The sequence below is a fragment of the Pipistrellus hanaki genome, assembly GCF_964339955.1.
Source record: "Pipistrellus hanaki genome assembly, chromosome: 3".
Taxonomy (NCBI): Eukaryota; Metazoa; Chordata; class Mammalia; order Chiroptera; family Vespertilionidae; genus Pipistrellus; species Pipistrellus hanaki.
Window position 1 is genome coordinate 155,705,534 of NC_140505.1, and position 26,980 is coordinate 155,732,513.

The 26,980-nt window shown below is 36.5% G+C and overlaps 1 protein-coding gene across 2 annotated transcripts in view; it reads right to left on the bottom strand.

Moving 5' to 3' along the window:
- The window catches only part of CCDC91 (coiled-coil domain containing 91), a 247,348-nt gene that overhangs the window by 36,936 nt on the left and 183,432 nt on the right, over positions 1-26,980 (bottom strand). For both annotated transcript variants that reach the window (XM_084877249.1, XM_084877248.1), the window contains exon 12: positions 5,749-5,862. In XM_084877249.1, coding sequence (XP_084733375.1) covers positions 5,749-5,862 — 114 coding nt within the window. The remainder of the gene's footprint in view (positions 1-5,748; positions 5,863-26,980) is intronic.

A 26,980-nucleotide genomic window follows, 5' to 3' on the forward strand; every position in this document is an offset into this window, starting at 1 on the left:
GACTCACCCATAATCTAGTGGATTTCGTTTAAAAACCATGTGGTGATAATAAATGATGTATCTTTTTCCTCTGTTTCAGGCTAGAGTGCACATATATTAAATAATCGGCTTCCTTTAAAGAGTGAGCAAGACAGGGCAGAGAGAGGTCATGTCCGTGCATATGAATCAGCAATGAACAGAATGTCATAAGGTTGTCTCTGTTTTCACATGAGGAGAAAAATACTGCATCTCTTAGAAAATGATTTCTTTCATACTGTTTCCAAGACACTATTAGTTACAAAACAAATTGTTATTTTTTTTCAAAGCAAAGATCTGATTGATGAGGAGATATATATGATAAAAAACAACTATACAATAAACCAGAGATCAAATTTAAAAACTACAAAGTGTCTTTTAGTGATAATACCATCTCCTTTCTATTGAAAAATATTTTGATAATAGAACAAAATAAGATAGTAATTTCAAGAGTTTCATTTAAAAGACACAAATGACAACTAATTTCTTAACTGTTTATATACTTGAAAAAAAAATGGGAAGCAACAGATATTTATAAGTATTCAGGATAGTTTAAAAGAATATTAATCAATTATGCAGTAAGCCTACCATCCTATAGACATAATTTCTATAGTCCAATTATTTAAAGTACATAGGGAAAGTTATATTTATAAATGTTTTATAAGAAACTTTTATAGATAGAGTGCAAAGCCAGAATTGTTGTCTAATAATTGCATATTTCTTACAAATGACAATTATTTCTCCTTTCTATCTAACAGACAGTATTAAGAACAAAGACCCACTAAAGTTAAGTGTCAGACTGGGGTCATACTGTTTAATAACTCTATGCTAAAATAGAATAAAATTAATTTTAAAATACTTCTGCACATCAACATAACTTCAAACATAGCAAAAAGAAAGGTTTTCAACAGAAAAATTTGGGATTATGATTCAATCTTAATTTTCTATATAAAAAAACTTGTTTGTAATAATGACTTGTGTATTTAGATATATTTTAAAGGACAAAATAATTCTGACATGTTATTTTTTTTTAATTCAAGTAACTGTAGAACTGATCAGAAACTAGAGTTCATTTTGGCCAAATATTGCCTTTTTTATAAATAGTTTGTGATGTAAACACTCAAGAATATTGTGGCAAAATTGGATTAAATGAGTCTTTTTACAATTAAGAAATTCTGATAATGCTTTGACCATAGGACATTTCAAGTAAAGGTGGTAATTACTTATTATTCCTCTCTAAAGATCTAAATTAAAAGAATCCTCTAAAATGAAGATTATTTTCCTGGAGGTGATTTAGAAAATACAGGCCATCATTCAGGTTCTTAAGAGGAAAAAAAATAATCTTTTATTACATTTGGAAGAGATTTTATTTTTTAGGAATCACTGCTTGGCTGTGAGTAGCTGTTGCTTGCCGAATGTTATTCACACTTCCTCCCTCATAGGAAGCTCATGTATAACAGTCTAAACTTGTGGGATGGGTTGGAATACTTCATTCTAATCCAAGGGCCATAGGTCATTATGAACTACAAATTCTTCCTCCCTTGGGAAGTGTCAAGGGATGTGGTCTTAACCCATATCGTGTTTTTCCCCCTACATCTTCTTCAGTCTAAAATAAAGTTTATGGCACTAATGACTAGATTTAATATATTATAATGCCTTATCTGGCAATTAGTATCAAGAGAAGAATCTATTATAGTATGCGATAGTATAGCATCTAAGGAATTCCTATTATCTACTTGTAATGAGGCATATTAAATATATATATATATATATATATATATATATATATATATATATATATAAATATTTTAAAGGGCTGTGGGCCCAATGGTCTCTCTCAACTACTCACTCTGCTATCACAGAATGAAACCAGCCAAAGAACAATGCATAAATGAATGGATGTGGCTATTTCAATCAAACTTTATTTATAAAAAATAAGGAGCAAGCCATATTTGATCCATATAGTGTTATAGTTTGCAATTCCTTTCTTATCTAGATGTTATAATATTCAAGGGAGTTTGAAACCAAACATAGGTACACTTGCAGGTACCTATATGATTCTCAAAAAAATTAAATATATTTTAAAAATTTTATAGATTTTTGTGTTAAACTTCTCTTCTGTATTGTACAGATTATATTAGTAAATTCTAAATTCATTAAGGAATTATTCATTTTCCATTAAATGATATGGAAAACTTATGAGAGCCAAAGATGCAAAATACTAGCTTTTAAATTTCATACTAAATTTGTGTATTCAATGTAATTTTCTCTCCTGGGATATAAGGTTTTACAGAGGGATTTTAAAAAACCTATCATATAGAATTCAGTACTTAGAAGAAAGGAACTTTTATTACTGAAATTAATCCATCATTAATTTGAATTATTTTTTGGTTGATCATTTAAAAACTTCTTGATTTATGTTTTGATTAGATACTAATTTTTGGTTACAAGTATCATGTATTCAACTTACTAAAAAAATTAGGATACAATTTGAGTGTAAATTATAATTCAATTAATTAATTTATATACAGGTAGCTACTTTGAACTCTCTAAGATATGTAGACCCAATGAATAGTGCGTATTTGTAAAGATTGGTGACATCCCTATTTATTTGATAGAAAAAAACAAACTGGTAAGTGGCATTTAAAAGTAAAACATTTTTTCAATATAATTCTAATTTTAATTCTAGTACAATCTTAATTCTAAATGTAATTCAAATATTTACAAGGAGGGTAACTGATTAAAAACTTGTTAATTGTGCTATGGCCGGTGTTTCTCAGTGGATAGGATGTCAGCCCGCACACCAAAAGGTCTCTGGTTCAAATACTAGTCAAGGGCATGTTCCTGGATTGGAGGTGCTTAGATAGTTTATAAAATAATACCCAACTATATGCTGCCTTCAAGAGACATATTTCAGCTTTAAAGACAAGCAGGCTTAAAGTGAATGGATAAAAGATGATCCTCCAAGCATATGTTAGCCAAAAGAAAGTGAATACAGATATCCTTATCAAAGACAAAATAGACTTCAAGTTAAAGGTAACAAAAGACGAACATGGATATTATATAATGATAAAGGTTACAATCCATCAGGAAGGCCTATTTATTAATACAATGTATCCAACATGGAAGCATCAAGATATATAAAGCAATTATTAAAAGATATTAAAAGACCTCCAGGTAGGAATTGACAGCAACACAATAATAAGATGGGACTTTAATAGCATTTACATAATCCAGACAAAGTATAAAAGGAAAACTCAATCTTAAATGACAAATTAAACCAAATGAACTTAATAGATATATACAGAACGTTCTATTAAAAAACATCAGAATAAACAATTTTCTCAAATGCACACAGAACATTCTCAAGGAAAGGCCATATGCTAAAATAAAACAACTTTCAATAAATTTAAGAAGACTGAAATCATATCAAGTATCTTTTGTAATGACAATGGTCAGAAAATACAAATCAACTACAAAAAGAGAACTGGAAAAATCACAAGTAGATGGAGATTAACAATATGCTACTGAGAAACAATTGGCTCAAGGAAGAAATCAAAGGAAATAAATAAAATAGAGACTAATATATGACAGGAAAAAAATCAATAAAATTAAGAACTTGTATTTTGAAAAGGTAAACAAAATTGACAACCTTTAGCTAGACTCACTAAGAAACAAAGAGAGAAATTTCAAATAAATAAAAATCAGAAACAAGAGTAGTTACAACAGATACTACAGAAATATAAAGGATCACAGCTGACTTCTACAAACAGCTATAAGCCTTCAAATGAGAAAACTTAGAGAACATAAATTCTCAGAATCACACAACCTTCCTAGACTGAAACATGAAATAGAAAATATGAAGAGAACAATAACTAGTAAGTAGTTTAAAACAGTAATAAAAAAAACTCCCAGAAAACAAAAGTCCAGAACCAGACTGCTTCATTGGTGAATTCCATTAAGCAACCAAAGATTTAATACCAATCCTTCTCAACTCTTCCAAAAAATAAAGAGAAGGGAATGCTTACTTATTCTTTTTATATGGTCAACATTATCCTGATACCAACAACCAGAAAAAAGACAAAACAAAAGAAAAATTACAAGACAATATTTCTGATGAACATATGAGATGGGCAAAAGGAGGCTTACAATTGTAACACAAATAAATAATACAATAATAGAGCCACACGAATATAGACAACTTATTTATAGCAAAAGATCCAATAACATACAATAAAGAAAGGAAAGTATTTTCAAAGAATGGTGTTGGGAAAACTGAATAGCCACATGCTAAAAAATGAAATTAAGCCACTATCTTACATCATAAATAATCATAAATAATCAGAATATATTAAAACTTTCCTTCTCTGTATTTCATAGAAGAAAGCATGTGGGATAAGCTCCTTGATATCAGTCTTAGTGTGTCATTTGTAGATTTGACTCCAACAGTAAGAGAATTATAAGCAGAAATAAATGACTACATCAAAATAATAAGCAAAGGAAAGCATAAACAAAATGATAGGCAACCTAGTGAATGGGAAAATATATTTGAAAATTATACATCTGAAAAGAGGTTAATAAACAAACCATACAAAGAATTCATATAGCTCAACAACAAAACAAACAAACAATCCAATTAAAAAATGGGTACAAAATCTGAATGTACTGATGGCTAACAGACACATGAAAAGATGTTCAACATCACTAATACTGGGGAAATGAAAATCAAAATCTGAATTAGATATCCTCTCACACCCTCATGCATGAATTTCATACACCAGGGAGGATGTTACTCAGTCCAGCCTGCACCCTTTCCAATCTGGGACCCCTCAAGGGATGTCCGACTGCCCGTTTAGGCCCAATCCCAATGAGATCAGGCCTAAACGGGCAGTTGGACATCCCTCTCACAATTCAGGACTGCTAGCTTCCAACCACTTCCCTGCCTGCCTGCCTGATTGCCCCTACCCGTTTCTGCCTGCCAGCCCGTTCACCCCCAAACAACTCCTCTGCCAGCCTGATCGACCCCAACGACCCTCCCCTTCAGGCCAGGTCCCCCCATCTGCCCTCCCCTGCAGGCCTGGTACCCCACAACTGCTGTCCCCTGCCGGCCCAGTCACCCCTTAATGGCCCTCCCCTGCTAGCCTCGTCACTCCTAACTGCTCTCCACTGCTGGCCTGGTTGCCCTTCCCTGCAGGCCTGGTCCCCCCCAACTGCCTCTCCTGCCATCCTGGTCACCCCTAACTGCTCTCCCTGCCAGCCAGGTCATCCCCAATTGCCCTCCCCTGCAGGCCTGGTCACCCCTAACTGCTCTCCCCTGCCAGCCAGGTCATCCCCAATTGCCCTCCCCTACAGGCCTGGTCACCCCTACTGCCCTCCCCTGCAGGGCTGTTTCCCCGCAACTGCTCTCCCCTCTGGCCTGATTACCCACAACTGCCCTCCTCTGCTGGCCATCTTGTGGAGGCCATCTTGTGTCCACATGGGGGCAGCCATCTTGTGTGTTGGAGTGATGTTCAATTTGCGTATTACCTCTTTGGTGTCAAGAAATTATTGGGTTGCTTTTTTGTTGACAGATGAGATTTATGTCTAGAGATAGAACTGTTCGAATATATCATTGTATCATAAAATAATCATAGATATTTCTAAATTACATGACAAAGGACATTTTAAATATGTATAGAAGTGCCTGCTTCTGTTTATGGAAGCACAAATCAGAACCTTTCAGGAGAAACTTACCCTTTTCTGTTCTTTGATGTACTCAATCAATTCTTCTCGTGATCTTTTCACTGCCTCTTCCACAGCCTTTTCACTGCGCTTTTGCTCCTCCATTATTGCAGCCTTAACTGTTTCCTGTTTGTGGGAGGAGGAAAATAGTCATGGAAATATGCACTATGACAAAATTTGTGTCCATTTTATACCTACTAAAAATCCTCTTTTAATGGTTTGAGCTCATTCTGTGCAAAATGCATCTTTAAATAGGACTAAGAACTCAAAAAATATTTTGAGATCTGTTAGATTTCACAGAATGCACTTTTCTAAACTGAGTGAAAGGGAAAGAAATGGAATGAGCCATTTATTGCAGGGAGCGCCTGACAGACTCCAATGGCTTCCTTACCAACCTTTCATTTGATGTTTACATGATTGATTGCCTTCCTGTACTTTGCACTATCCACATAAGACTTCCAACTTGTGTTTATTCTTCCAAGAACACCCTAATGCTCTAGCTGTTTTATTCACGTTTAATTTTCCCATCATACAATAATCAAGTGTGGTCTGGGTGGTAAGATTTACAGCTCGTTTGGTCCTCCTGCCAGGTTAAGATGTTGAGAGCTGGACACCATAAATAAGAGGTAAAAATTCCACCCTCTGTGCTAATATTTGAAATAATGAAATCTAGGGAGAAAATTGTATAACCCATTTTACTGAAATAATAATCAGGTACCCACCAGATTTCAGACAAGGAGAAAAAAGGCTAAAATTCTGAAAAAGAAATATAATACTTCTCAAAAAGTGGTAATATTTTTTGCTAAAATATTTTCATGATTAGATAAATGTCACAAAACAAACTGCCTTAACTTCTATTTATCTATATAGGTAGCATCCCCTCCTTTGTTTTTTGTTTTTTTTTTTTTTTGGAAAGGTAATCAGTGATAAAATGTCTTAAAATTCATCAGTAACATTTCCTTCATTTGTAGTTTTTCCAATTAATTTTAGACATGTATATATAACCTAGAAAATATAAAATATTAACAACTTCCTATTCTGAATATATTTACTGTAGGAAATTTGAAAGTACAGAAAAAAAGGATAGGGAGAAAACTGTAAATATTATTTTCTAGAGTTAAAACTGCATTTTTTAGATAAAATAGATTTTGAATATCTTTACGCCAGTATATATATTTTTTATAATATGATGTACACTGAATGGCCAGATTATTATGATCTCTGAATGCATAATAAACTGGCCACTCAGTGTATATCCTATATATAAAAGGCTAATATGCAAATTGTCCCTTCAACCAGGAGTCTGACCAACAGGCAGGTCAGTGCCAACTGCCCATGTCCCCTTCCCCTGGTCAGACCCCACCCATGCATGAATTCATGCACCAGACCTCTAATACACACACACACACACACACACACACACACACACACACACACTGAGTGGCCAGATTATTATGCATTCAGAGATCATAATAATCTGGCCACTTGGTGTATATTCCATTTCAGGGATATATAACTTATTTCACCAATTGTTACTCATGGATATTTTGGTAGTTTTTTAATAGACTAAAGCAGTGATGGGGATTCATATATTTATTTCTGTGATGCATGCTATATATCTTCTTAGGATCACTTCAGGAAGTAAAATCATTTTGGCTATAGGATATAATAGCTGTCAGAGCTTTTGGGATTTTGTTTAAAAAATTTTCCCATAAGAAAACCATGAAAATGGCTATTTTTTGTACCCTTGGTTACATTTAGGCTTACCAGATTTTGAGGAAGAATGACAGCTAATTTCATACTGCATTTTAAAAGATTATCATGTGATATTCAACAGTTTCATAGCAATATTGGAAATATATACATTATCCATCATTTGCTTGATCATGTCTTCTTCCCACTTTTAACATTGCTATCACCTTAATTTTGCTGATTTCTTTCCTAATTGAGTAAAAAAATCTGAAAGTCCCTCTAACGGTGACTTTAAAAATTGGTATTTTATTTTCAACATGCTTTAGTTCCACTGGTAAATGATAAAACACTCAGCTGCTTCCATAATTATTTTTAAAAGGTTGAATTTTTAAAGGAAATAAATGAGGACAAGTAAGATTATTTAAAAACATCTATAATTGAAATTCCTGCTAAAACCGGTTTGGCTCAGTGGATAGAGCGTCGGCCTGCAGACTGAAGGATCCCAGGTTCGATTCCGGTCAAGGGCATGTACCTTGGTTGCAGGCACATCCCCACTAGGGGGTGTGCAAGAGGCAGCTGATGGATGTTTCTCTCTCTATCCCTCCCATCAATGTTTCTAGCTCTCTATCCCTCTCTCTTCCTCTCTGTAAAAAATCAATAAAATATATTAAAAAAAAGAAAAGAAAAGAAAAGAAATTCCTCTTTGTTTCAAAGTTGATAATTTGGAACTTAAAAAATTTTCAGAATTTTATAAGGAAAATAATATTGTATATATTAATAAGGCCCTCGAATAACATCACATTAATAGCTCTGAAATGAATATTCACACAATATGGGTAAATTAAAAATATAAATAGCCTCACATCAGTTTAGGTCAGGTTTTTGCCAATAGCTGAGTTACAAAAATCTTTAGTTTTCAGAATGTTTAGAATTTTAGAACTGCAGGTAAGGATTGTAGACTTGGATTATCTATATATATATATAAAACTCTAATATGCAAATAGATCAAATGTTGGGACAACCCACCAGTCGCTATGACATGTGCTGAACACCAGGGGGAACATACAGAACATGGTGGTCATTGGCTCTGAGGGGATGGTGGAGTAGATGAGTGCAGGTGCCAGACCAAGGTGGGGCGCCAGTTGCTGTCAACGGGGCAAGCCTCTAGTGGTTACTGAAAATTCTTTGCTTCTGTATGCTGCAGTCCCGCCTGGTGCTTGCACTTGCTGCTGGTGCCAGCCCACTAACACCTGCTGCCAGCACCGGAGCCACCACTTACACCCGCTGCCAGCACTGGCCCCAATCACTGCACACTGTCAGCGTGTGCCAGTGGGGGCTGGCACCATTAGCATGTGGGAGCAGTGGCAGCAGGAGCAGGGCTGCCAGCAGGTAGGGGACTAGGGGCTGCAGTGGAAGGTGCGGGACAGGAACACAGAGGATGGGCCGAGACCGCCCGTGTGCCCATTGCAGCCTCGCAGACCAGTTCCTTTCAAGATGCATGAATTCATGCACTGAGCCCCTAGTTTGAAAATAAAAGATCTGTTTTCTATTAAATGTCAGAGCAAATCCTCAATTTATTTTTTTATTTCTTTTAATTTATTTTAAAATATATATTTTGGTTGATTTCAGAGAAGAAAGGGAGAGGGAGAGACTGATAGAAACATCAATGATGAGAGAGAATGATCGACTGGTTGCCTTCTGCACATCTCCTACTGGGGATCGAGCCCTCAACCCAAGCATATGTTCTTGACCAGAATCAAACCCAGGACCCTTCAATTCGCAGGCCGATGCTCTATCCACTGAACCAAACTAGCTAGGACAGCAAATGCTCAATTTAAATAAAAATAATACATCCAGAAAAGTATGAAATATTTACTAATATATTCTTCAAACTGATATTTTTTGGGTGAGAGTTTTTGCTACATGCTCATCTATCACATTTTTTAGATCTTCTCCTAATTTCTGAGTTGACAAGTAACCATTTACAAAGAAAGTTGTTCTTGATTCTCTTCTCTCAAATGTGTGTTAGGTGAGAGTCAAGTTTTTGAAGTCTGTCCTTAAAGAGTTCTTGTCAATAAATAAATTCCTTTAAATATTAGAGGCCTGGTACACAACATTTGTGCTTTTGGGGTATTGGGGGACCTCAGCCCAGTCTGCACTTCTCACAGTCCAGGACCTCTCTGATGATGTCTACCTAAGCCAGCAGTCAGACATCCCTCTTGCAATCCAGGGCTCTTGCAGTCCAGGACCCCTCACTTTTTACCACCTGCCTGTAGCAGTGGCGGGAGAGGCTCCTGCCACCGCTGCTGCAGTAGCCAGCTGTGAGCCCAACTTCTGGCTGAGCAGGGCTACTCCTTTGGGAGTGCACTGACAACCAGGGGGCATCAAGTGTCTGCCCCCTGGTGGTCAGTGCACATCATAGCGACCGGTTTTATTATATAGGATGATACAAAAGGAAAGTTTAAGTCTTCCATTTTCTTTTCTTAAGTTTTTTTTCCCCCCCTCTTATTTTTAGAGAGAGGAAGGGAAAGGGAGAGAGAAAGATGAGAGAAACATTAATGGGAGATCTGCTGCTTCCTGTGGGGATCTAAACCACAACGTAGGCGTGTGGAATTGAACCAGCAACCTTTTGGTGCACAGGACAACACCCAACCAACCACCACACTGGCCAAGGCTTTCATTTTCTAAATTAAACCAAAAATAATTTTGTGCATAGTTATACAAGTCTTGGTAAATATCTGCCTGCATGCTTTACTAAATTTCATAAATGAACTATATTGTCCCAATGAGTCTTAATTAGTCCAAAATAAAATATACCTCACAAGGAATGAAGATTTGACACAATGAGCATATTCAAATAGGCAATTCTGAAAGACTATAATTCAGAATATTTTAGTAATGGCCTATAATTCAGAGTATTTTAGTAATTGGTATACTGGAACATGGTATATCATCTAAGGAAAGATTTCTCAACCTCAACACTATTGACAATTCTTTATTGGGGCTAGAGGTGGGGTGCCTTGTGCTAAATAGCATATTTGGCATTTACTCACGAGATCACCACCAGTTGAAAAGCACTGCTCTAAAGTAGTTTGGAGGGAAAACATCCATTTGCATATATTTTATGGTTTATGAAAATGTTTAGTTACATTTCTTAACATATAATAAAGTTTTTTCTAAAAATATATGTAAAAAATCATATAGTGGGAGGTAATCAACCAAAACCTTATCTATAATAATAAAAAAAGCATAATATGCTAATTAGACCAGACAGCTGGAGGTCCTTCTGGACAAAGCTGGGGCTGTGAGAGCTGAGGGAAGCCTCTGCAGCTTTGAAAGCTGAGCCCCTTGCACGAATTTTGTGCATTTGGCCTCTAGTATATATATATGCATAATCCATGGATCCAGATAATAGAGTGGTGAAGGCATGGAGCAGGGGATGGGGGCAGGCTAGAGGGAGGTCAATGAGGGGAAAACAGGAGACATTTGTAATACTTTCAACTATAAAGATTTATTAATAAAAGAAAATATTAAAAATTATTATATAGCTAGTTTTAAGTAAGGAAAAGAGTTTTACATACTAATTTTTTAGAAAGTGAATGACTAGAATCAGTTTCTATACTGTTACAATTAAACAAGTCATGATAAATGCCATTTAGGGTTAAAAGCTTACAAGATTTCTTAATTTCTCTTTATTGCTTAAAGTATAGGTAGGCTTTAGTAACCATTAAATCTACCAGGCATTTCAATAATCAGATGATCCTGAACAAATAAATAGTTGGTGGTTATTTGTTTTTTATCAATATAATTTAATTAAGGATTGTAAACACAAATTATTTATAGACCAAATCTCAGCAATCAACTCAATTCTGGTCTGTAGACTATAATCCATTGTAGACTGAAATCCATTTTCTGGGGCAACTGTGTGCTTTAGTAATTTTTGTTTCTATACACAGTATTCATATTATCTAATTGTGTATTATATAAAAAATTTCACATAGTTGTGAAAGTGCACCTTAGAAAATGAGTATTGGAATTACAAGTAGTCCAACTTGCTTTATACGAATCAGTGCACTGGGCCTCTAGTATACATATAAGATCTCTGATTAATCTCTTCCCGCCCTCACCACCCTTTCCCTCTGAGATTTATCAGTCTATTCCATGTTTCCATGCCACTGATTCTATTTTATTCACGTTTAATTTGTTCATTAGATTTCTTGTTCATTCATTTTAATAGATATGTATTTATTACCACTTTATTATTCATATTTTCCCCCTTCTTTTTCCTCTTAAAGAATATTCAACATTACATATAATACTGGTTTGGTGGTGATGAACTCCTTTAGCTTTTTCTTGTCTGTGAAGCTATTTATCTGACCTTCAATTCTAAATGATAGCTTTTAATATTGGTTGTTTGTCCCAGATACAAGGCTACTGGTTGTAGGTCCTTGCTATTCATCACTTTGAGTATTTCTTGCCACTCCCTTATAGCCTGCAAAGTTTCTATTGAGAAATCAGCTTACAGTCATATGGATGTTCCCTTTAGGTAACTGCTTTTGCTGCTTTTAAGATTCTCTCTCTGTCTTTAATCCTTGGCATGTTAATTATGATGTGTCTTGGTGTGGTCCTCTTTGGGTTCCTCTTGTTTGGGACACTGCACTTCCTAGACCTGTAAATCTATTTCTTTCACTAAAGGATCTTAATGAGACCTGGGGTTGATTTTGCTATTATTACTAGAATGGAATCAGGCAGAATAGCTTGTTTCTCCTTCCTGTGGTCTCCCGTTCTCCAGCAGACTAGTTCGGGATTTTTCACATAGTTACTGGACAGAGTTGCAAAACAGCAAAAGAATGTAAGGTCTCTTAAGATTTGGGTTCAGAAATGATACAGTGTTACTAAAGCCACATTATATTGGCCTGAGCAAATGTGTACTATCAATTGATTTCCAAATTCTAATTGTCTAAATATCTACTCAATACTTTCAAAGATATCAGAAATTCTATTATATTTATCTTCTTGGAGATGTCTCCAAACTGGATTTGTTGTTCTCTGTTATATAGCTGTCTATTTTGGAATCTTCCTCATGCATACTTCTGGGTATTCATCCACTATACCTCTCTTAAATGCTCCCTCCAGTTTTCTAAATACCATGGGATTCTTCTTTTTTGGCTTACTCCTTTGTTTTGATAAAGAACGTCCCTCCATATTTCTAAGAAATATGGGAAGTAAAGTTTTAATATATCCTTTGTCTGAAAAATGCCTTTATTCTACTCTCACATTTGATTTATAGTTCGGTTAAGTGTGGATTTCTAGCTTGGAAATTTCTGCAGTTTTAAAGGTTGTCAAGTCTGATTACATTCTATTTTCCTTATCACTTGCATAACTTTTTCTTCTATGAGAACTGTATTTAGCCCTCTTTCTCAAACTATTCATGACAAACCTAGTTATAGGCCTATAAGAAATTTTTATCTTATAATTCTAAAGTTCATGTCCTTCAATTCTGGGATATTTTACTTTAATAGTAATTGTAATAATGATTATAAATTATTTCTGAATTCTATTTAATGTTTTAGTTCCCCAAATCCTATTATTCAGCTAATCAACCACCTGAATCAAGTGCCTACTTTTCTGATCTTTACACTCCTGTTTCCCATTTCTTTGTATTTTTACATCCTTTTCTCTGGAAGACTTCTTTAACTTTATCTTCTAAATATTGTTTTAGTTTTTAAATTTCTATCATATTATAAATTTCTAATGTTTTCATTTGTCTTAAAAGTAGCATCCCTTTCCTGATTAATAGATGTAAAATCTTCTCTTACCTCTGAGGAAATTAATGATTATTTTTTTTTAACATTTCATATCTCCACAGCATCTGTTTTACTCTCTGCTTTTCATAAGAACATGACTGTTCTACTTACTTCTTGCTCATGGTTAAAGAATAGAGCCCAAAAGTGCTGAGTAACATCTCTGTACTTGCAGCTATGGTTTATGGACTGTGATCTCAACAGCAGAGTAATCTGGCTGGGTTGTTTCCTTGGGGCAATTTTGATACCAATATGTTTAGGTCTTTTTTCTTGAGCTGTCTAGATTCCTCAGAAAAGAATCTTTCAATTTCCTGTCTAGTTGTCAGAACTCTGAGAGCTGGGATGGGGAAAATAGCTAAGGTTCTCAACAAACAGCATAAAACTTTTCACCTTGCTCTCCTCCCAACCCCATTACATTATATCACCTATGCCTTCAACTGTGCCTAATGATCACTGGTCCAGAGATTTTACATTTTACTTTTGTTCCCAGAGAATCTCAGTATTCAACCAGGATTGGAAAATATTAGTGGGGATCTAACCACTTATTAAACAAATGTTTAAACTTTCCTTCCATTTGAAGCTTCATATTCATTCTTACTTCCAGAGGTATCCAATGCTACAAATTAGAAAGCCTTTGGAGTTTGTACAATGTATATTGATATTCTCAGTTGTCTCCAGTTCTAGCGTAGGGTTCCATTTCAGATTTTTGTTTTAGTGGGGTTTTAGAAGGGAGTAGATAAAAATGAGTATGTTATCTGCTCTTTTTAAGTAGATATGTTTAAGAAAAAGTAAACAAAACTTTATAATGAAACAATTTTATATTTACAGAAGATAGTATAGTTCTCTGATACCTTTAACCTAGCTTCCCTTAGTATCCTATCTAATAAAAGAATAACATGCAAATTAACCATCACTCCATGACAAAATGACAGCGCCCATAGCCACAAGATGATGACACACAGTCCTCTTAGCCCTTCGGAGTCCCCAAGTCTGCCCAGCAGCAGCAATCCAGGGTATCTAGCTGGGAGGCGCCTGCCCCCCACGCAGTGATTCTTGCCCAGTGGCGGCAGGGTGGCCAGCTGGGAGGCGCCAGCGCCCAGTGCCATCCAGGATCTCAGACCTGCAGGGCCTTGCACCAAAGCTGTGGCAGCAGCATGGGCTGGGATCTCAGGCTGCCACGCAATCATCAGGCCAGTGGTGGCAGCCAGGGTTGGGGTCTCAGACCGGCAGGGCTGGGTACCCCCACTGCGCGATCTTTAGGCCAGCAGTGGCAGCCTGGGCTGGGGTCTCAGATTTACAAGGCCGTACACCCCCACCACACAATTTTCAGGCCAGTGGAAGCAGCAAGGGCTGGGGTCTCAGACTGGCAGGGCCTTGCATCAAAGCCGCTCAATCTTCATGCCAGTGGTGGCAGCTAGGGCTGGGGTCTCAGAATAGAGGTAGGAATGTTTTTAAACTACAAATAGTTTATTCTATAGATACAGAAGTATTCAACATTTTAAATTCTTCTCGTATTAAATTTGTTTTTCTTGGAAGTTTTTCATTTCATCTAAGCTTTACAATTGGTTGGTATTATTATCAACACTGCTTATGTAATTATAACTTTGTATAGCATCTACATTAGATCCCTTTTGCCATTCCTCTAGTAGTATTAACACTCCCTATTTCTTCATCAATCTTGTCAAAGATTTGCAAATTTTATGTGTTTTAAAAATACAATATTTTGAAACATTCCAATCTATTATATTTCATAGATATCTTTCATAACCATAATTATTTCTTTGTATTTCTGTGGATTATTCTTATTTTTTTTCCTAATTTCTTTAATAAATTGGAAATGTTAGCTCATTATTTTCCAGACTTTTCTATTTTCTAATATAGGTACTTAAGGCTATGATTTTCTCTGAAGTACCATTTTAGATGCTTCTCACAAGGTTTTATTTTTTTATTTTTTATTGTTTCAAGTATTACATATAGTATTACATGTCTCCTTTTGCCCCCTAGTGAAGTTTATTCCTAGGTATCTTGATTTTTTTGGTGCAATGGTAAATGTGATTTGTTTGTTTGTTTGTCTTTCTATGAGTTCATCATTGGTATACAAAAAAGCCATAAATTTTGGGGTATTGTGTATCCTGATACACTGCAAAATTTATTTACTAACTCTAGTGATTTTTTGATGGAGTCTTTAAGATTTTCTATGTACAATATCATGTCAACTGCAAATAATGACAGTTTTGCTTTTTTATTCCAATTTGGATGCCTTTTATTTCTTCTTCTCATCTGATCCCTATGCCTAGCACTTCCAGTAATATGTTGAACAGGAGTGGTGAGAGTGGGCATCCCTGTCTTGTTCCCGTTTGTAGGGGAAATGGTTTTAGTTTGCCCATTGAATATGAGGTTGGCTGTAGGTTTGTCATATAAAGTTTTTATGATCCGTCTATTCCCACTTTGCTGCGTTTTTATCAAGAAAGGATATTAGATTTTGTCAAATGGTTTTTCTGCATATGATTATGTGATTTTTGTATCAATTTGTTTATGTGATATATCACATTTATTGATTTGGGATTATTGTACCATCCTTTCATCCCTGGAATAAATCCCACTTGGTCATGGTGTATGATCTTTTTAATGTAATGATGGATCTGATTTTCTAGGATTTTGTTAAGGATTTTAGCATCTATGGTTCATTAGAGATATTGGCCTGTAATTCTCTTTCAAAGTGTTGTTATCTGGTTTTGGTAACAGGGTAAGGCTGATTTCATAGAGCTTGGAATTGTGCCTTCCTCTTGAATTTTTTGGAATAGTCTGAGGAGGACAGGTTTTAGTTCCTCTTTGAATGTTTGGTAGAACTCTACTGTAAAGCTGTCTGGCCCAGTGCTTTTGTTTGCTGGAAGTTTTTTGATTACTGATTCGTTTTCCTCTGTAGTTATTGGTTTATTCAGATTTCTTTATTCTTCCTGATTGAGTTTTACAAGGTCCTATTTTTCTAGAAATATGTCCATTTCTTCTAGGTTGACCAGTTTGTTGAAACAGATTTGCTCATAGTATTTTATTTTGTATGTGTGATCCTTTTTATTTTTGTGAGGTATGTTGTCATTTTGCCTCTTTCATTTCTGATTTTGTTTATTTGGGTCCTCTCCCTTGGCTTTTTGGTGATTTTTTTTTTCTAATTTCCTTAATAAATTGGAAATATTAGCTCATTATTTTCTAGGCTTTTTTATTTTCTAATATAGGTACTTAAGGCTATGATTTTCTCTGAAGTACCACTTTAGATGCTTGAGGTTCATCAATCTTGTTTATCCTTTCAAAGAACCAGCTCTTATTATTATTTTTTAATCTTTTGTATGTATGTATGTATGTATTTATGTCTCTATGTCATTTATTTCCCCTCTGTTCTTTATTATCTCCTTCCTTGTGCTCAATCTGAGCTTTTCTTGTTGTTCTCTTTCTAATTCTTTATGTAGTAGAGTTAGATAATTTATTACCAATTTTTCTTGTTTTTTGAGGTATGCCTGTAATGCTATGAACTTTCCTCTCAGGACTACTTTTACTGTGTCCCATAGGTTTCATATTGTTTTCTTTTCATTATCATTTGTTTCCAGGATTTTTAAAAGTTTATTATTTGTTCTCTGGTAACTGAACCATTGTTTAATAATAACATGCTATTTAGCCTCCAAGTGTTTGAATTTTTTAAGTGTTTGTATTGTAGTTTATTTATAATATTATGCCATTGTGACCAGAGAAGGGGCTTAATAGAATTTTAATCTTAATGATTTTGAAGAGACTTTGTTTTTCAATATGCGGTCTATCTTTGAAAATGTCCCATATGCAGTTGAGAAGAATGTACATTCTTTAGCTTTGGGGTGAAATGTTCTGAGGATGTTGACTAAGTCCATCTGATCTAGTGAGTCATTTTGGATTCCTGTTTCTTTGCTGATTTTTTGTCTAGAATATTGGATGTCAATGGAGTATTAAAATCTCCTACTAAAATTGTATTGCTGTTGATCTTTCCCTTGATAGCTCCCATTAGTTTTTTTATGTATTAGGGTGCTCTGCATTGGGTGGAGATATGTTTACCATAGTAATATCCTCTTGTTGTATCGATCTCTTTAGTATTATGAAGTGGCCTTCCTTATCTCTTGTTATGGCCTTCACTTTGAGGTCTATTCCATCAGATGTAAGTATTGGTTCCTCACCTGTTTTTCATATTTCAAAATATTTTTCCACCCCTCCACTTTCAGTCTGTGTGAGTCCCTTGTTCTGAGGTGGGTCTCTTGTAGACAGCAAATATATGAGTCATGTTTTCTTATCCATTCAGCCACTCTATGTCTTTTTGATTAGTTCATTTGGTCCAGTTACTTTTAAGGTTATTATTGATAGGTATTTGTTTGAAGCCATTTTTATTCTTTATGCCTGTGTTTCTTCTTTCCTTTCTATACTTCTTTTTACAACAGTCCTTTTAGCATTTCTTGCATTGCTGGCTTGGTAGTGATAAACTCCCTTAGCCTTTTATTATTCTGTGAAACTCCTGATTTCCCCTTCAATTTTGAATGACAGCCTTGATGGAAAATTCTTAGATTTGGTCCCTTGCTTTGCATCAGTGTGTATCTTCATTCCATTCTCTTTTGCCCTGATGTGTTTCTGTTGAGAAATCATTTGATATTCAAAGGGGAAATCCTTTGTAGGTAACTCTTTTTTCTCTCTCTTGCAGCCTTTAAGATTCTCTGTTGTTAACATTTTCTATTGTAATGATGAGATGTCTTTGTGTAGGGCTTTTTGGAATCATCTTGTTTGGGACTCTGTGCTTGTGTGGTATTTTTTCTTCCCCACATCAAGGAAATTTTCTGTCATTATTTCTTCAAATAGATATTCTAATCCTTGCTCCTTTTATTGTCCTTCTGGTACACATGTTATATGTATGTTACTTCATTCCATGTCCCAAAACTCCTTTAGGCTCTCCTCCTGTCTTTTTAATTTTTTTCTTCAGTTGCTATTTAGATTGAGTATGCTTTTCTGCCCTATCTTTCAACTCACTAATTCGGTCCTCTGCATATTTCAGTCTACTGTTGAAACCTTGCATTGTATGGTGTGGTTTTCTGTTTGTTTGTTTGTTTTGTGTTTTTATTATAGCTGTATCATTTTTTATTTCTTCTTGATTCTTTTATCAGTTGATTTTCTCATCCATCAGGCTTATGAAATGTATGACCCTTACTCTGAATTTTTTTTCTGACATAATGCATGCTTCTGTTTCACTTAGTTCCTTTTCTGGAGATTGCAATTTTTCTTTTCTTGGGGGGTTGTTTCTTTGTCTCCCCATTTTTTGCTATCTCTTTCTGGCCCTGAGCACCCTGATGGGGTTTCATAGTTTGAAGACCCTATCAGGTCCATGGTCTTGAAAGTCTAAACCCAGAGGCTGGTTCTGCCTTGAGTCGCATACCTTTATTGTCTTTGCTCAGAACTGTATCTCCTTCTCCCACGAATCTGTCCCTCAGTTGTCTACTTCAGATGTTCAGGGTGGTGGGTGTGCATGCACAGTCCCTCTGATGTGTGACTACTTGTGAAGGCCCAGAGACCTCTGGCATGTAATTGACTATGTGGCCCTGGCACCTGTGACAGGGTGGCACCCTAGATTCCTCTGGCAGCACACTTACAACACGGTCCTATGGCCCCCGGCAGCACTCTCCTTTGGCCTGGAGTGAGATGAATGCTGGGTTGCTCCGGGTAGCCCTTGTAGGACTGTCCCAGGGACCAGAGATCAGGTGCGGGTACAGGTTGCTCTGGGTCACACAGTCAGAACTCTCCTGTAGTCTGAGTGGGGTTACTCCAGGTTGTCCCAGCAGTAAGACCCTGGGCTTGGGGTGGAGTGGACATGGGTTGCTCTAGGTCACACAGCCCTCACTTTCTTACAGCCCACAGTGAGATGTACACTGGGTTACTCCAGTTTGTCCCTTCTTAGTGTGGAGCGGGGCCAGTCGCTCAGCCAGTGCTCTCCTGTCTCCTGGAGTGAGGTGCATATTGGGTTGCTCTGGATGGCCTTAGAAGGACCGTTCTGGGGGCTGGGGTGGAGCAGGCATGGGTTGCTGTGGGTTGCACAGTCAGAGCTCCCCTGTGGCCTTGAGTGAGGTGTGCGCTGGGTTGCTCTGGGTCACTCCTCCTGGGCCTGGGTGAAGCGAGTGTGGGTTGCTCTGAGTTACCCCAGCAGGGCTGTCCAGGGGGCTTGGGTGCAGTGGGCACCAGTTGCTCTGGGTAGCACAGTCCTCACTCTCCTGTGCCCCAGAGTGAGGTGTGCTCTGGGTTGCTGCAGGTCACCCCAGCAACAGGTCCTAGGGCTCAGTGTGAATCAGGTGCCAGGTGGCGCTAAGTCAGGATAACAGCACAATTCTGGGGTCCAGGGTGGACATTCTCTCTGGCTTGCACACTCTGCAGGGTATTGTATGCTGGTCCCACTGGGCTGTTGTGGAGGCGTGGTGCAGAAGCTCACTCTGGTGGTACGTGATCCCTGCAGACATCTAGGAGCTTACCGAGAGGCACTGCGCCACTCACTGCTGGGGCACGATGATGGTTCCACTTGGGTTATGGCTGGCAAGCAGCATTCTCTAGGAGCTCTCTGCCCTTCCTTATTGAAAATTGTCTCCTCAGTTGTGTCTAATTTGTTAATTCAGGGTGGATGTTCTCCAATTTAGTTGTTTTTCTGGCCTGGCCTTAGAAGGTTCATGACACTATTGCCTATTTGGCCTCCATTTTCTGAGTCACAATTTTTAAATAACAATTTTAATAATTATTAAATTAATTTTTTTATGTTTAGCTTTAAAATTTCTTGTACATAGTGAAATGCACAAACCTTAAGTGTATGATACAATGGATTATATACACTATACAAATTTATTTATTTTTAATATATTTTATTGATTTTTTTACAGAGAGGAAGAGAGAGATATAGAGAGCTAGAAACGTCAATGAGAGAGAAACATCGACCAGCTGCCTCTTGCACATCCCCTACTGGGGACGTGCCCTGAACTCAGGTACATGCCCTTGACCGGAATCGAACCTGGGACCTTTCAGTCCGCAGACCGACGCTCTACCACTGAGCCACACCGGTTTCGGCTACACTATACAAATTTAAAAAAGCACATTTCTAGGCCTCAGGAACTTTCCTAATGCTTCTCCCTATCATAAATAACTACTATTGTGACCTATATCACCATAGATTATTTTTGTCTCTTTTTAAAGGTCATAAACATTGTCACAGTATTTTTGAGATTCATCAATATTGTACAGTGTATCATTAGTTTGTCTATTTTATTTTGCTGCAGTGTTCTTTGTATGAATATATCACAACTTATTCATCCATTCTACTGTTAATAGTACTTGAAATGTTTCCATTTGGTATTATGATGAATAAAGCACTTTCTATCATTCCTTTATACATCATTTAGTAGACGTAAGCATTCACTTCTGTTAAGTGTACAGGCATACCTCATTTTATTGTGCTCACTTTATTGTGCTTCAAAGATATTGCATTTTCATCAATACTGAGGCAAGACCCTTCCCCAGGAAAACAATTATTGTTCACTGAAGGTTCAGATGACGGTTTATATTTTTTAGCAGTAATGTATTTTTTAATTAAGGTATGTACATTTTTTTTAGACATAATGCTATTGTATACTTAATAAACTATCATATAATATAAACATAACTTTCATGTGCACTAGCAAACCAAAAAACGTGTGACTCACTTTATTGCAATATTTGCTTTGTTGTGGTCTGAAACTGAATGTGCAACATTTGCAACATATGCCTATATATGTAATTGTTGAAATGAGGAGAATCAGAATATACATGTGCTGAGCCAATTAGTAGGTACTACCATACACTTTTAAAAAAAATGGGTAGGCAAATTTACACTTCCTCTAAGAATGTAGAAGAGGTCCAATTGCTCCGTAGCATTGTCATCTACATTAAGTATAGTCAGTCCCTTGAATCAAAATCATACCCAGGGCAGAGATATACTGGTATCTAACATGATTTTAATTCACACTTCCTGGAAGAATAATGATATGAGCACCTTTTTACATGCTTATTGGCCATTTTTACATATTCTGTTGTACAGTGTTCATATTTTACTTTTTTTATGAAGACAAAAACCCTCTGGGGTTCTCAAATGAAAGCCCTTGATTTACTAAAGCCCTTCCACTTTAGCTTCCAACTTTACTTCCCCCAAAGCGTCTGGTCAGCTCTTTAGCTTCCCAAATGTTCCTTTTTTGTTGTTGATGGCTTTTAAGAGCCTTCCCTCTGCATCTGCTACTTTAGATTTGGCCACTGACTTGTGGGCATGTATCTGAACAGTGATTTGTGTTGCTCTAGAATTGGTTCTGAAAGTCTGCCTCTTGGTAGGCCTAAACTTCTGCCTCGTCAATTTTATAAAACTGAAGTTTTCTGCTTAAACTTTAATTCTACTCGCGGCCAAATAGAAGATGCTTTTAAAAGCCTGATTGTAAAGTTCATCTTGAACATTTTCACTTTTTCAGTATCAAAGTTCCTGCAATCATATCTGCATTTGTTGCTCTATAATGCTTTCATAAAGATGTTTTATATACATGGTACAGCTTTTATAGTTTTGTGTGTGTGTTGTGTGTGTGAAAGGATTAGTCTTACATAAATTATGTTGTGATGATTAGAATAAGAAGTTCTACTTATTAAGTTTTAAATTCCAATATTATATCTTTCATTTCTAGAAATTATCTTTGGTTTTCTTTCTTTTAAAAAAATATATTTTATTTTTTACAGAGAGGAAGGGAGAAGGATAGAGAGTTAGAAACATCAATGAGAGAGAAACGTCAAACAGCTGCCTCCTGCACACCCCCTACTGGGGATGTGCCTGCAACCAAGGTAACATGCCTTTGACCAGAATCGAACCTGGGACCTTTCAGTCCACAGGCTGACACTCTATCCACTGAGCCAAACCAGTTAGGGCTATCTTTGGTTTTCTTAAAATTTTAGCTGGCTATGTTTTTACAGCCTCTGTCTTCTTCCTTACTTATAAAAAAAGATTTATAAATGAAAGATATTTTCCCCTTTAAACAAGTTCTAAAAATATAATTTTTTATTTTCTACATAATGATACACTGTTCCTTTTATCATTCAACATATTTTATTCTCCTCTCACATGATACTTTATTGTGGATAGGAACAATGATATCATTACACAAAGAATTCAGTAAAAATCTGTAGTAGTATGGTGAAACAACTTGCATTGAAACTTGTAAAACTCAAATAATGTACCTATGGAATATAATAAAAGCTGACAAACCAAAGAAAGTCTGAAAATGCTTAAATATTCTGCTTTCCATAAATATAATGTAAAGAGAATAAATATTTGTTATTGACAGTTTGGTAAAATGTGTTATTTTTGCTTAGTCATGATTACTTAGAACAGGATCACACTGAAAATGATCAATTATTTGTTATTTGTCCCAGATACAAGGTTATATAAATTCTGTCAGTCACTAAAATTTCATGCCTCAGACACGTTTAATTTCATATCCTGTTTCCAGTCACCATGTTCAGACTTTAACTTCCATCACTTAGGCTAAGCTGCCCACTTTTTGCATGCCAAGTATTCTAGCAAGTTCCAAGGAGTATTTTTAACTTCAGACTCGTCGCATTTAAGGCTGCCAAGGTAATCTTCCATAAAAGATATTGAGCCCTTGTCACTTATGCCAGTGAAGTCTGCAGTGGCATTCTATTTCTGCTAGTAATAAACCTGAGTTTGACTATATAACTTTAAGGTTCTCATAGTCTGTTCAGGCACATAAATTCCATCTTTGTTCTATATTACTTTCCCAAGAGACATTTTCAATTTCTGTAAAATTGATATTCACCACCCACTATGCATTTCTCCTTTGTGTTTTCAATGCCTCAACCAGATGTGTTTTATCATACCTCATTCTGCCTCACACTAGGACAATTTATGGATCTGACATATTTCTTAGTCTATTGTAAGATCCTGAAGACAGCAGCAAAGTCTCATTAATGTTTGTAATCTCTGGGGAAGCTACCATTTTGTCATGCTAATAGTAAGTATTCAATATGCAGTTCCCTGAACATGCCATGCTCTCTCCACTTGGAATGATTTCCCTATCCTTCACTTCCGATAACTAAGCCTTCTCCTTCTCCTGCACAATGGAGTTTGAGCATCACCAACTCTAGAAGCCTTCCCTGAAATGTTCCAGACCTTCCACACCTCCTCACATTGTGTGTGGGTGGATCTACTATTGTTTGTATCTGCTCAGAGAGCACCCTATATTCTATCTCTAAAAGCACTCCCCCATAACTCAGATTTAATAACCTCTTTAATTGTCCATCTTACCAGGTTGAGATCTCTTTGAAGTCAGAGATTACATTTATCACAGCTCATATTCTTTATGACTAGGACACTAGTATAGTGACTGCTATAGAGTGTAAATACATAATTTATCTTCCGTGAATGAGTGATTTGTTTCCCCAATTCAAAGGAAATCTACTAAAGGGTAAGGACTATATCTTGTTTCTTGTGTCCCCCAGAACACCTGATAAAGTGGGTATACACTAGGTTAAAACTTCCCAAACTTCCTCAGTTCATGGCTCCAATGCCGCCTGAGTAATATTTTATGATGCACTGTAGGCCAAAACAAATACCTAATTTTCCCACTTATTAATTGGATCATAATGTAGCAGCTATTTAAGATACACAAATTGAAAGAAAAAGACTTTTATTTAATCCTCAAACACAGTTACTTATTCATGAATTTATCCACACCTGGCACTGCACAACTTCTTAAATCTTGACATAAAACTGGACAATAACAATCTCATTTCCTGTTCCACAGTGACATTTGCATGGTATTTGCTCTTTATCACAGCAATCCCTAAATCCAACCCTGATTCGCTATGATATAAGAAAAAGCAAAATAAGACAAATTAGTATGGACAAGATAGCAATTTACCTGGTTTCCATGAAATCTCAAGTATTCCTGTGTTGCCCTCTAACACTTATAATACCTACAGCACCCTTGAGAGTTCACTGCAGTGTCACAGGGCACCTTGATGCAAGTCGGAAACCACATCCTTAGGTAATCACAGTGACCTTCCATTCACTCATGGTTTAGTGTGTGCATGGCACTATGCTGGGTGTTAAAATTACAAAGTGATTATAAAAACGTAGTAATAATAACAGTATCAGCAAGAGCGGTGGGCATCTCAGCAATAACATATCCTATGATCCAGGAACTACACTAATTAAGTTAAATAAATTTATGCTGGATTATAAACTTGTTAATGATACTGACAATTAAAGATTCTGTCAATTAACAGAGATCTGTGTGAAAGACATAGTACATTTAAGCAAAATACAATGAATATTAAAAATATATACATAAGCAATGATGTTTGGTATTTAAAGCTAACAAAATAGTTAGGTGTATTTCTAGATAATTCTCAGAATCACTTTGAGAGGCAGGCATACTCTGAGGGTTAAAGCAGTCAAGCTATTTAACTAATGTTATATGTTTTAAAAGTGGTAATATTTTAAATGTATTTTAAAGTGATTTTATAGTAATTATTCCTGAAAGAGGATGGTCAGCAATTAAATTATAACAATGGTAGATTTTTAGGATGTTAGTAACTGAGGGTATATCTGTGGAGGCTGACATTGCCATGTACTGATAATGACAGAGGAACAGGGATACTTAGAAAGTGAAAAAAATGACAGCAGAAATTATATTCTCTGCACATACATCTTCAGTCTCTAACCTGATCCATTTTTCACAAACCTGTATAGAAATGATATACTTTTTGCTAGAGGACTTGTGATTTGATAGCTTTATATGGTTCTGAGTTAACATTTTTCACCTAATTTTTCTAATCTGTCCCTATTCAGCTATCCAAACCACATGGCTAAGAAATAAAAAGTATCACTTTGGGAAGAGAGGAATAGGTGCTGGGGGGAGGCACCATAAAATGTCTAAAATAGTCCTGCCATGAAAAAATAAATAAATAAATGAATGAATAAATAAATAAATAAATAAATAAATAAATAAATAAATAAAATAAAATAAAATAGTCCCGCCATGATTTGAAAAAGCCTCTCTGGAAACATGGTGCACGGAAGCGGACGTGCTCTCCCCTGGGACCAGTGTGAGGCAGGGCACCACTTCCCTGCGACCTGAAAGGACCGCCGGGGCTCGTGCAGCCACTCAGACCTCAGAGTGACCCATACTAGCTGTTCAAAGTAAAGATGCTTCTAAAGCTGGTGGATTACTATCTATGTATTTCATTAAAAAATAATAATAATCATTTGTTTGGCACCCAAAAACTACTTTTTTATAAAGAGATCATAACACAGAGCACCATTTTTGCTCACCCAACTTTTGTTGAAATGTTTCATTTCAAAGCAACCAAAACTCTAAAAAAAAAAAAAAAAAAAGCCAAATTGTATTGTTAAAGATCAAGTCAATTTTTAAAAGATTAATATGTCTCATTAAAACAGTGATCTTGCATCATTTTATAATCTATTGTGGTTTGTTCAAGACTAAGTTCCTACTTTTAAGGTGCTGATAATCTTAAGAAGATATACAAGCAGAGTCTTTAAATATAATACAGCTGGGCAGTGGTACAGTTATATAATGAAAACCAAAGAAGAAAGAATCGGTGATTTAATCTGAGAAGTAGAATATAAATTTTCTGGATTAAAAATTGCTAAATCTATACTAATAAAAGGGTAATATACTAATTAGCCCAGATAGATTGGACATCTTCCAGATGTCTTCCGGACAAAACCACTGTGTCAGGGACTGAAGCAGAGGTGGTTAGGGGCGATCAGGCAGGCAGGCAGAGCGTTTAGGGATGATCAGGTCAGCAGGGAAAAGCAGTTGTCCAGCAGGGGAGAGTGGTTAGGGGCTATCAGGCTAGTAGGGGAGAGGGGTTAGGGGCATCAGGCTGGCAGGCGAGCAGTTAGGGGCAATAAGGCAGGCAGGCAGATGGGTTAGAGCTGATCAGGCAGGCAGACAGAGGCAGTCAGGGACAATCAGGCAGGCAGGAAGAGTGGGTAGGGTCGATCAGGCTGGCAGGCAGAGTGATTAGGGGCAATCAAGCAGGCAGGCAGGTGAGCAGTTAGGAGCCAGCAGTCCCAGATTGTGAGAGGGATGTCCGACTCCTGGTTTAGGCCTGATCCTGCAGGCTGGGAAGAGGCAGTCGGACATTCTCCAAAGGGTCCCGGATTGGAAAGGGTACAGACCAGTCTGAGGGGATCCTCCTCCCATGCACAAATTTCATGCACCAGGCCTTTAGTTACTAAATAAGAATGGGTTTTTCAAGTTAGGAAAGACATGTCATCCTAGGCTGAAGGAATAGTATGACTAAAAGTCCAACAACGTGAAGCAACATGGCATTATTGTGCCTGCAGTTTTGTACTAAAAGCATGAAATGTGAAACAGGGTGGCAGAAGATGAGCTGAGTGGCAGGACCAGGTCGCTAGAAGATTTATATCTTGTGCTCTGAAAGATGTATCGGTCATGCTAAATAACTTGAATGTCATCCTATTGGCTACAGGGCAGCACTGGAGAGTTTAAAGTGGGAGAATGACTTTCATTCTTTTAATTCTAAATTGAAAGAGGACAAAATTGGAAGCAAAGAAGTCAATGCAGGAGATCAAGGTAAGCAATAAGAACCATAATTAAGACCATGATAGCTGGTAGGAAGGAATTGTATAT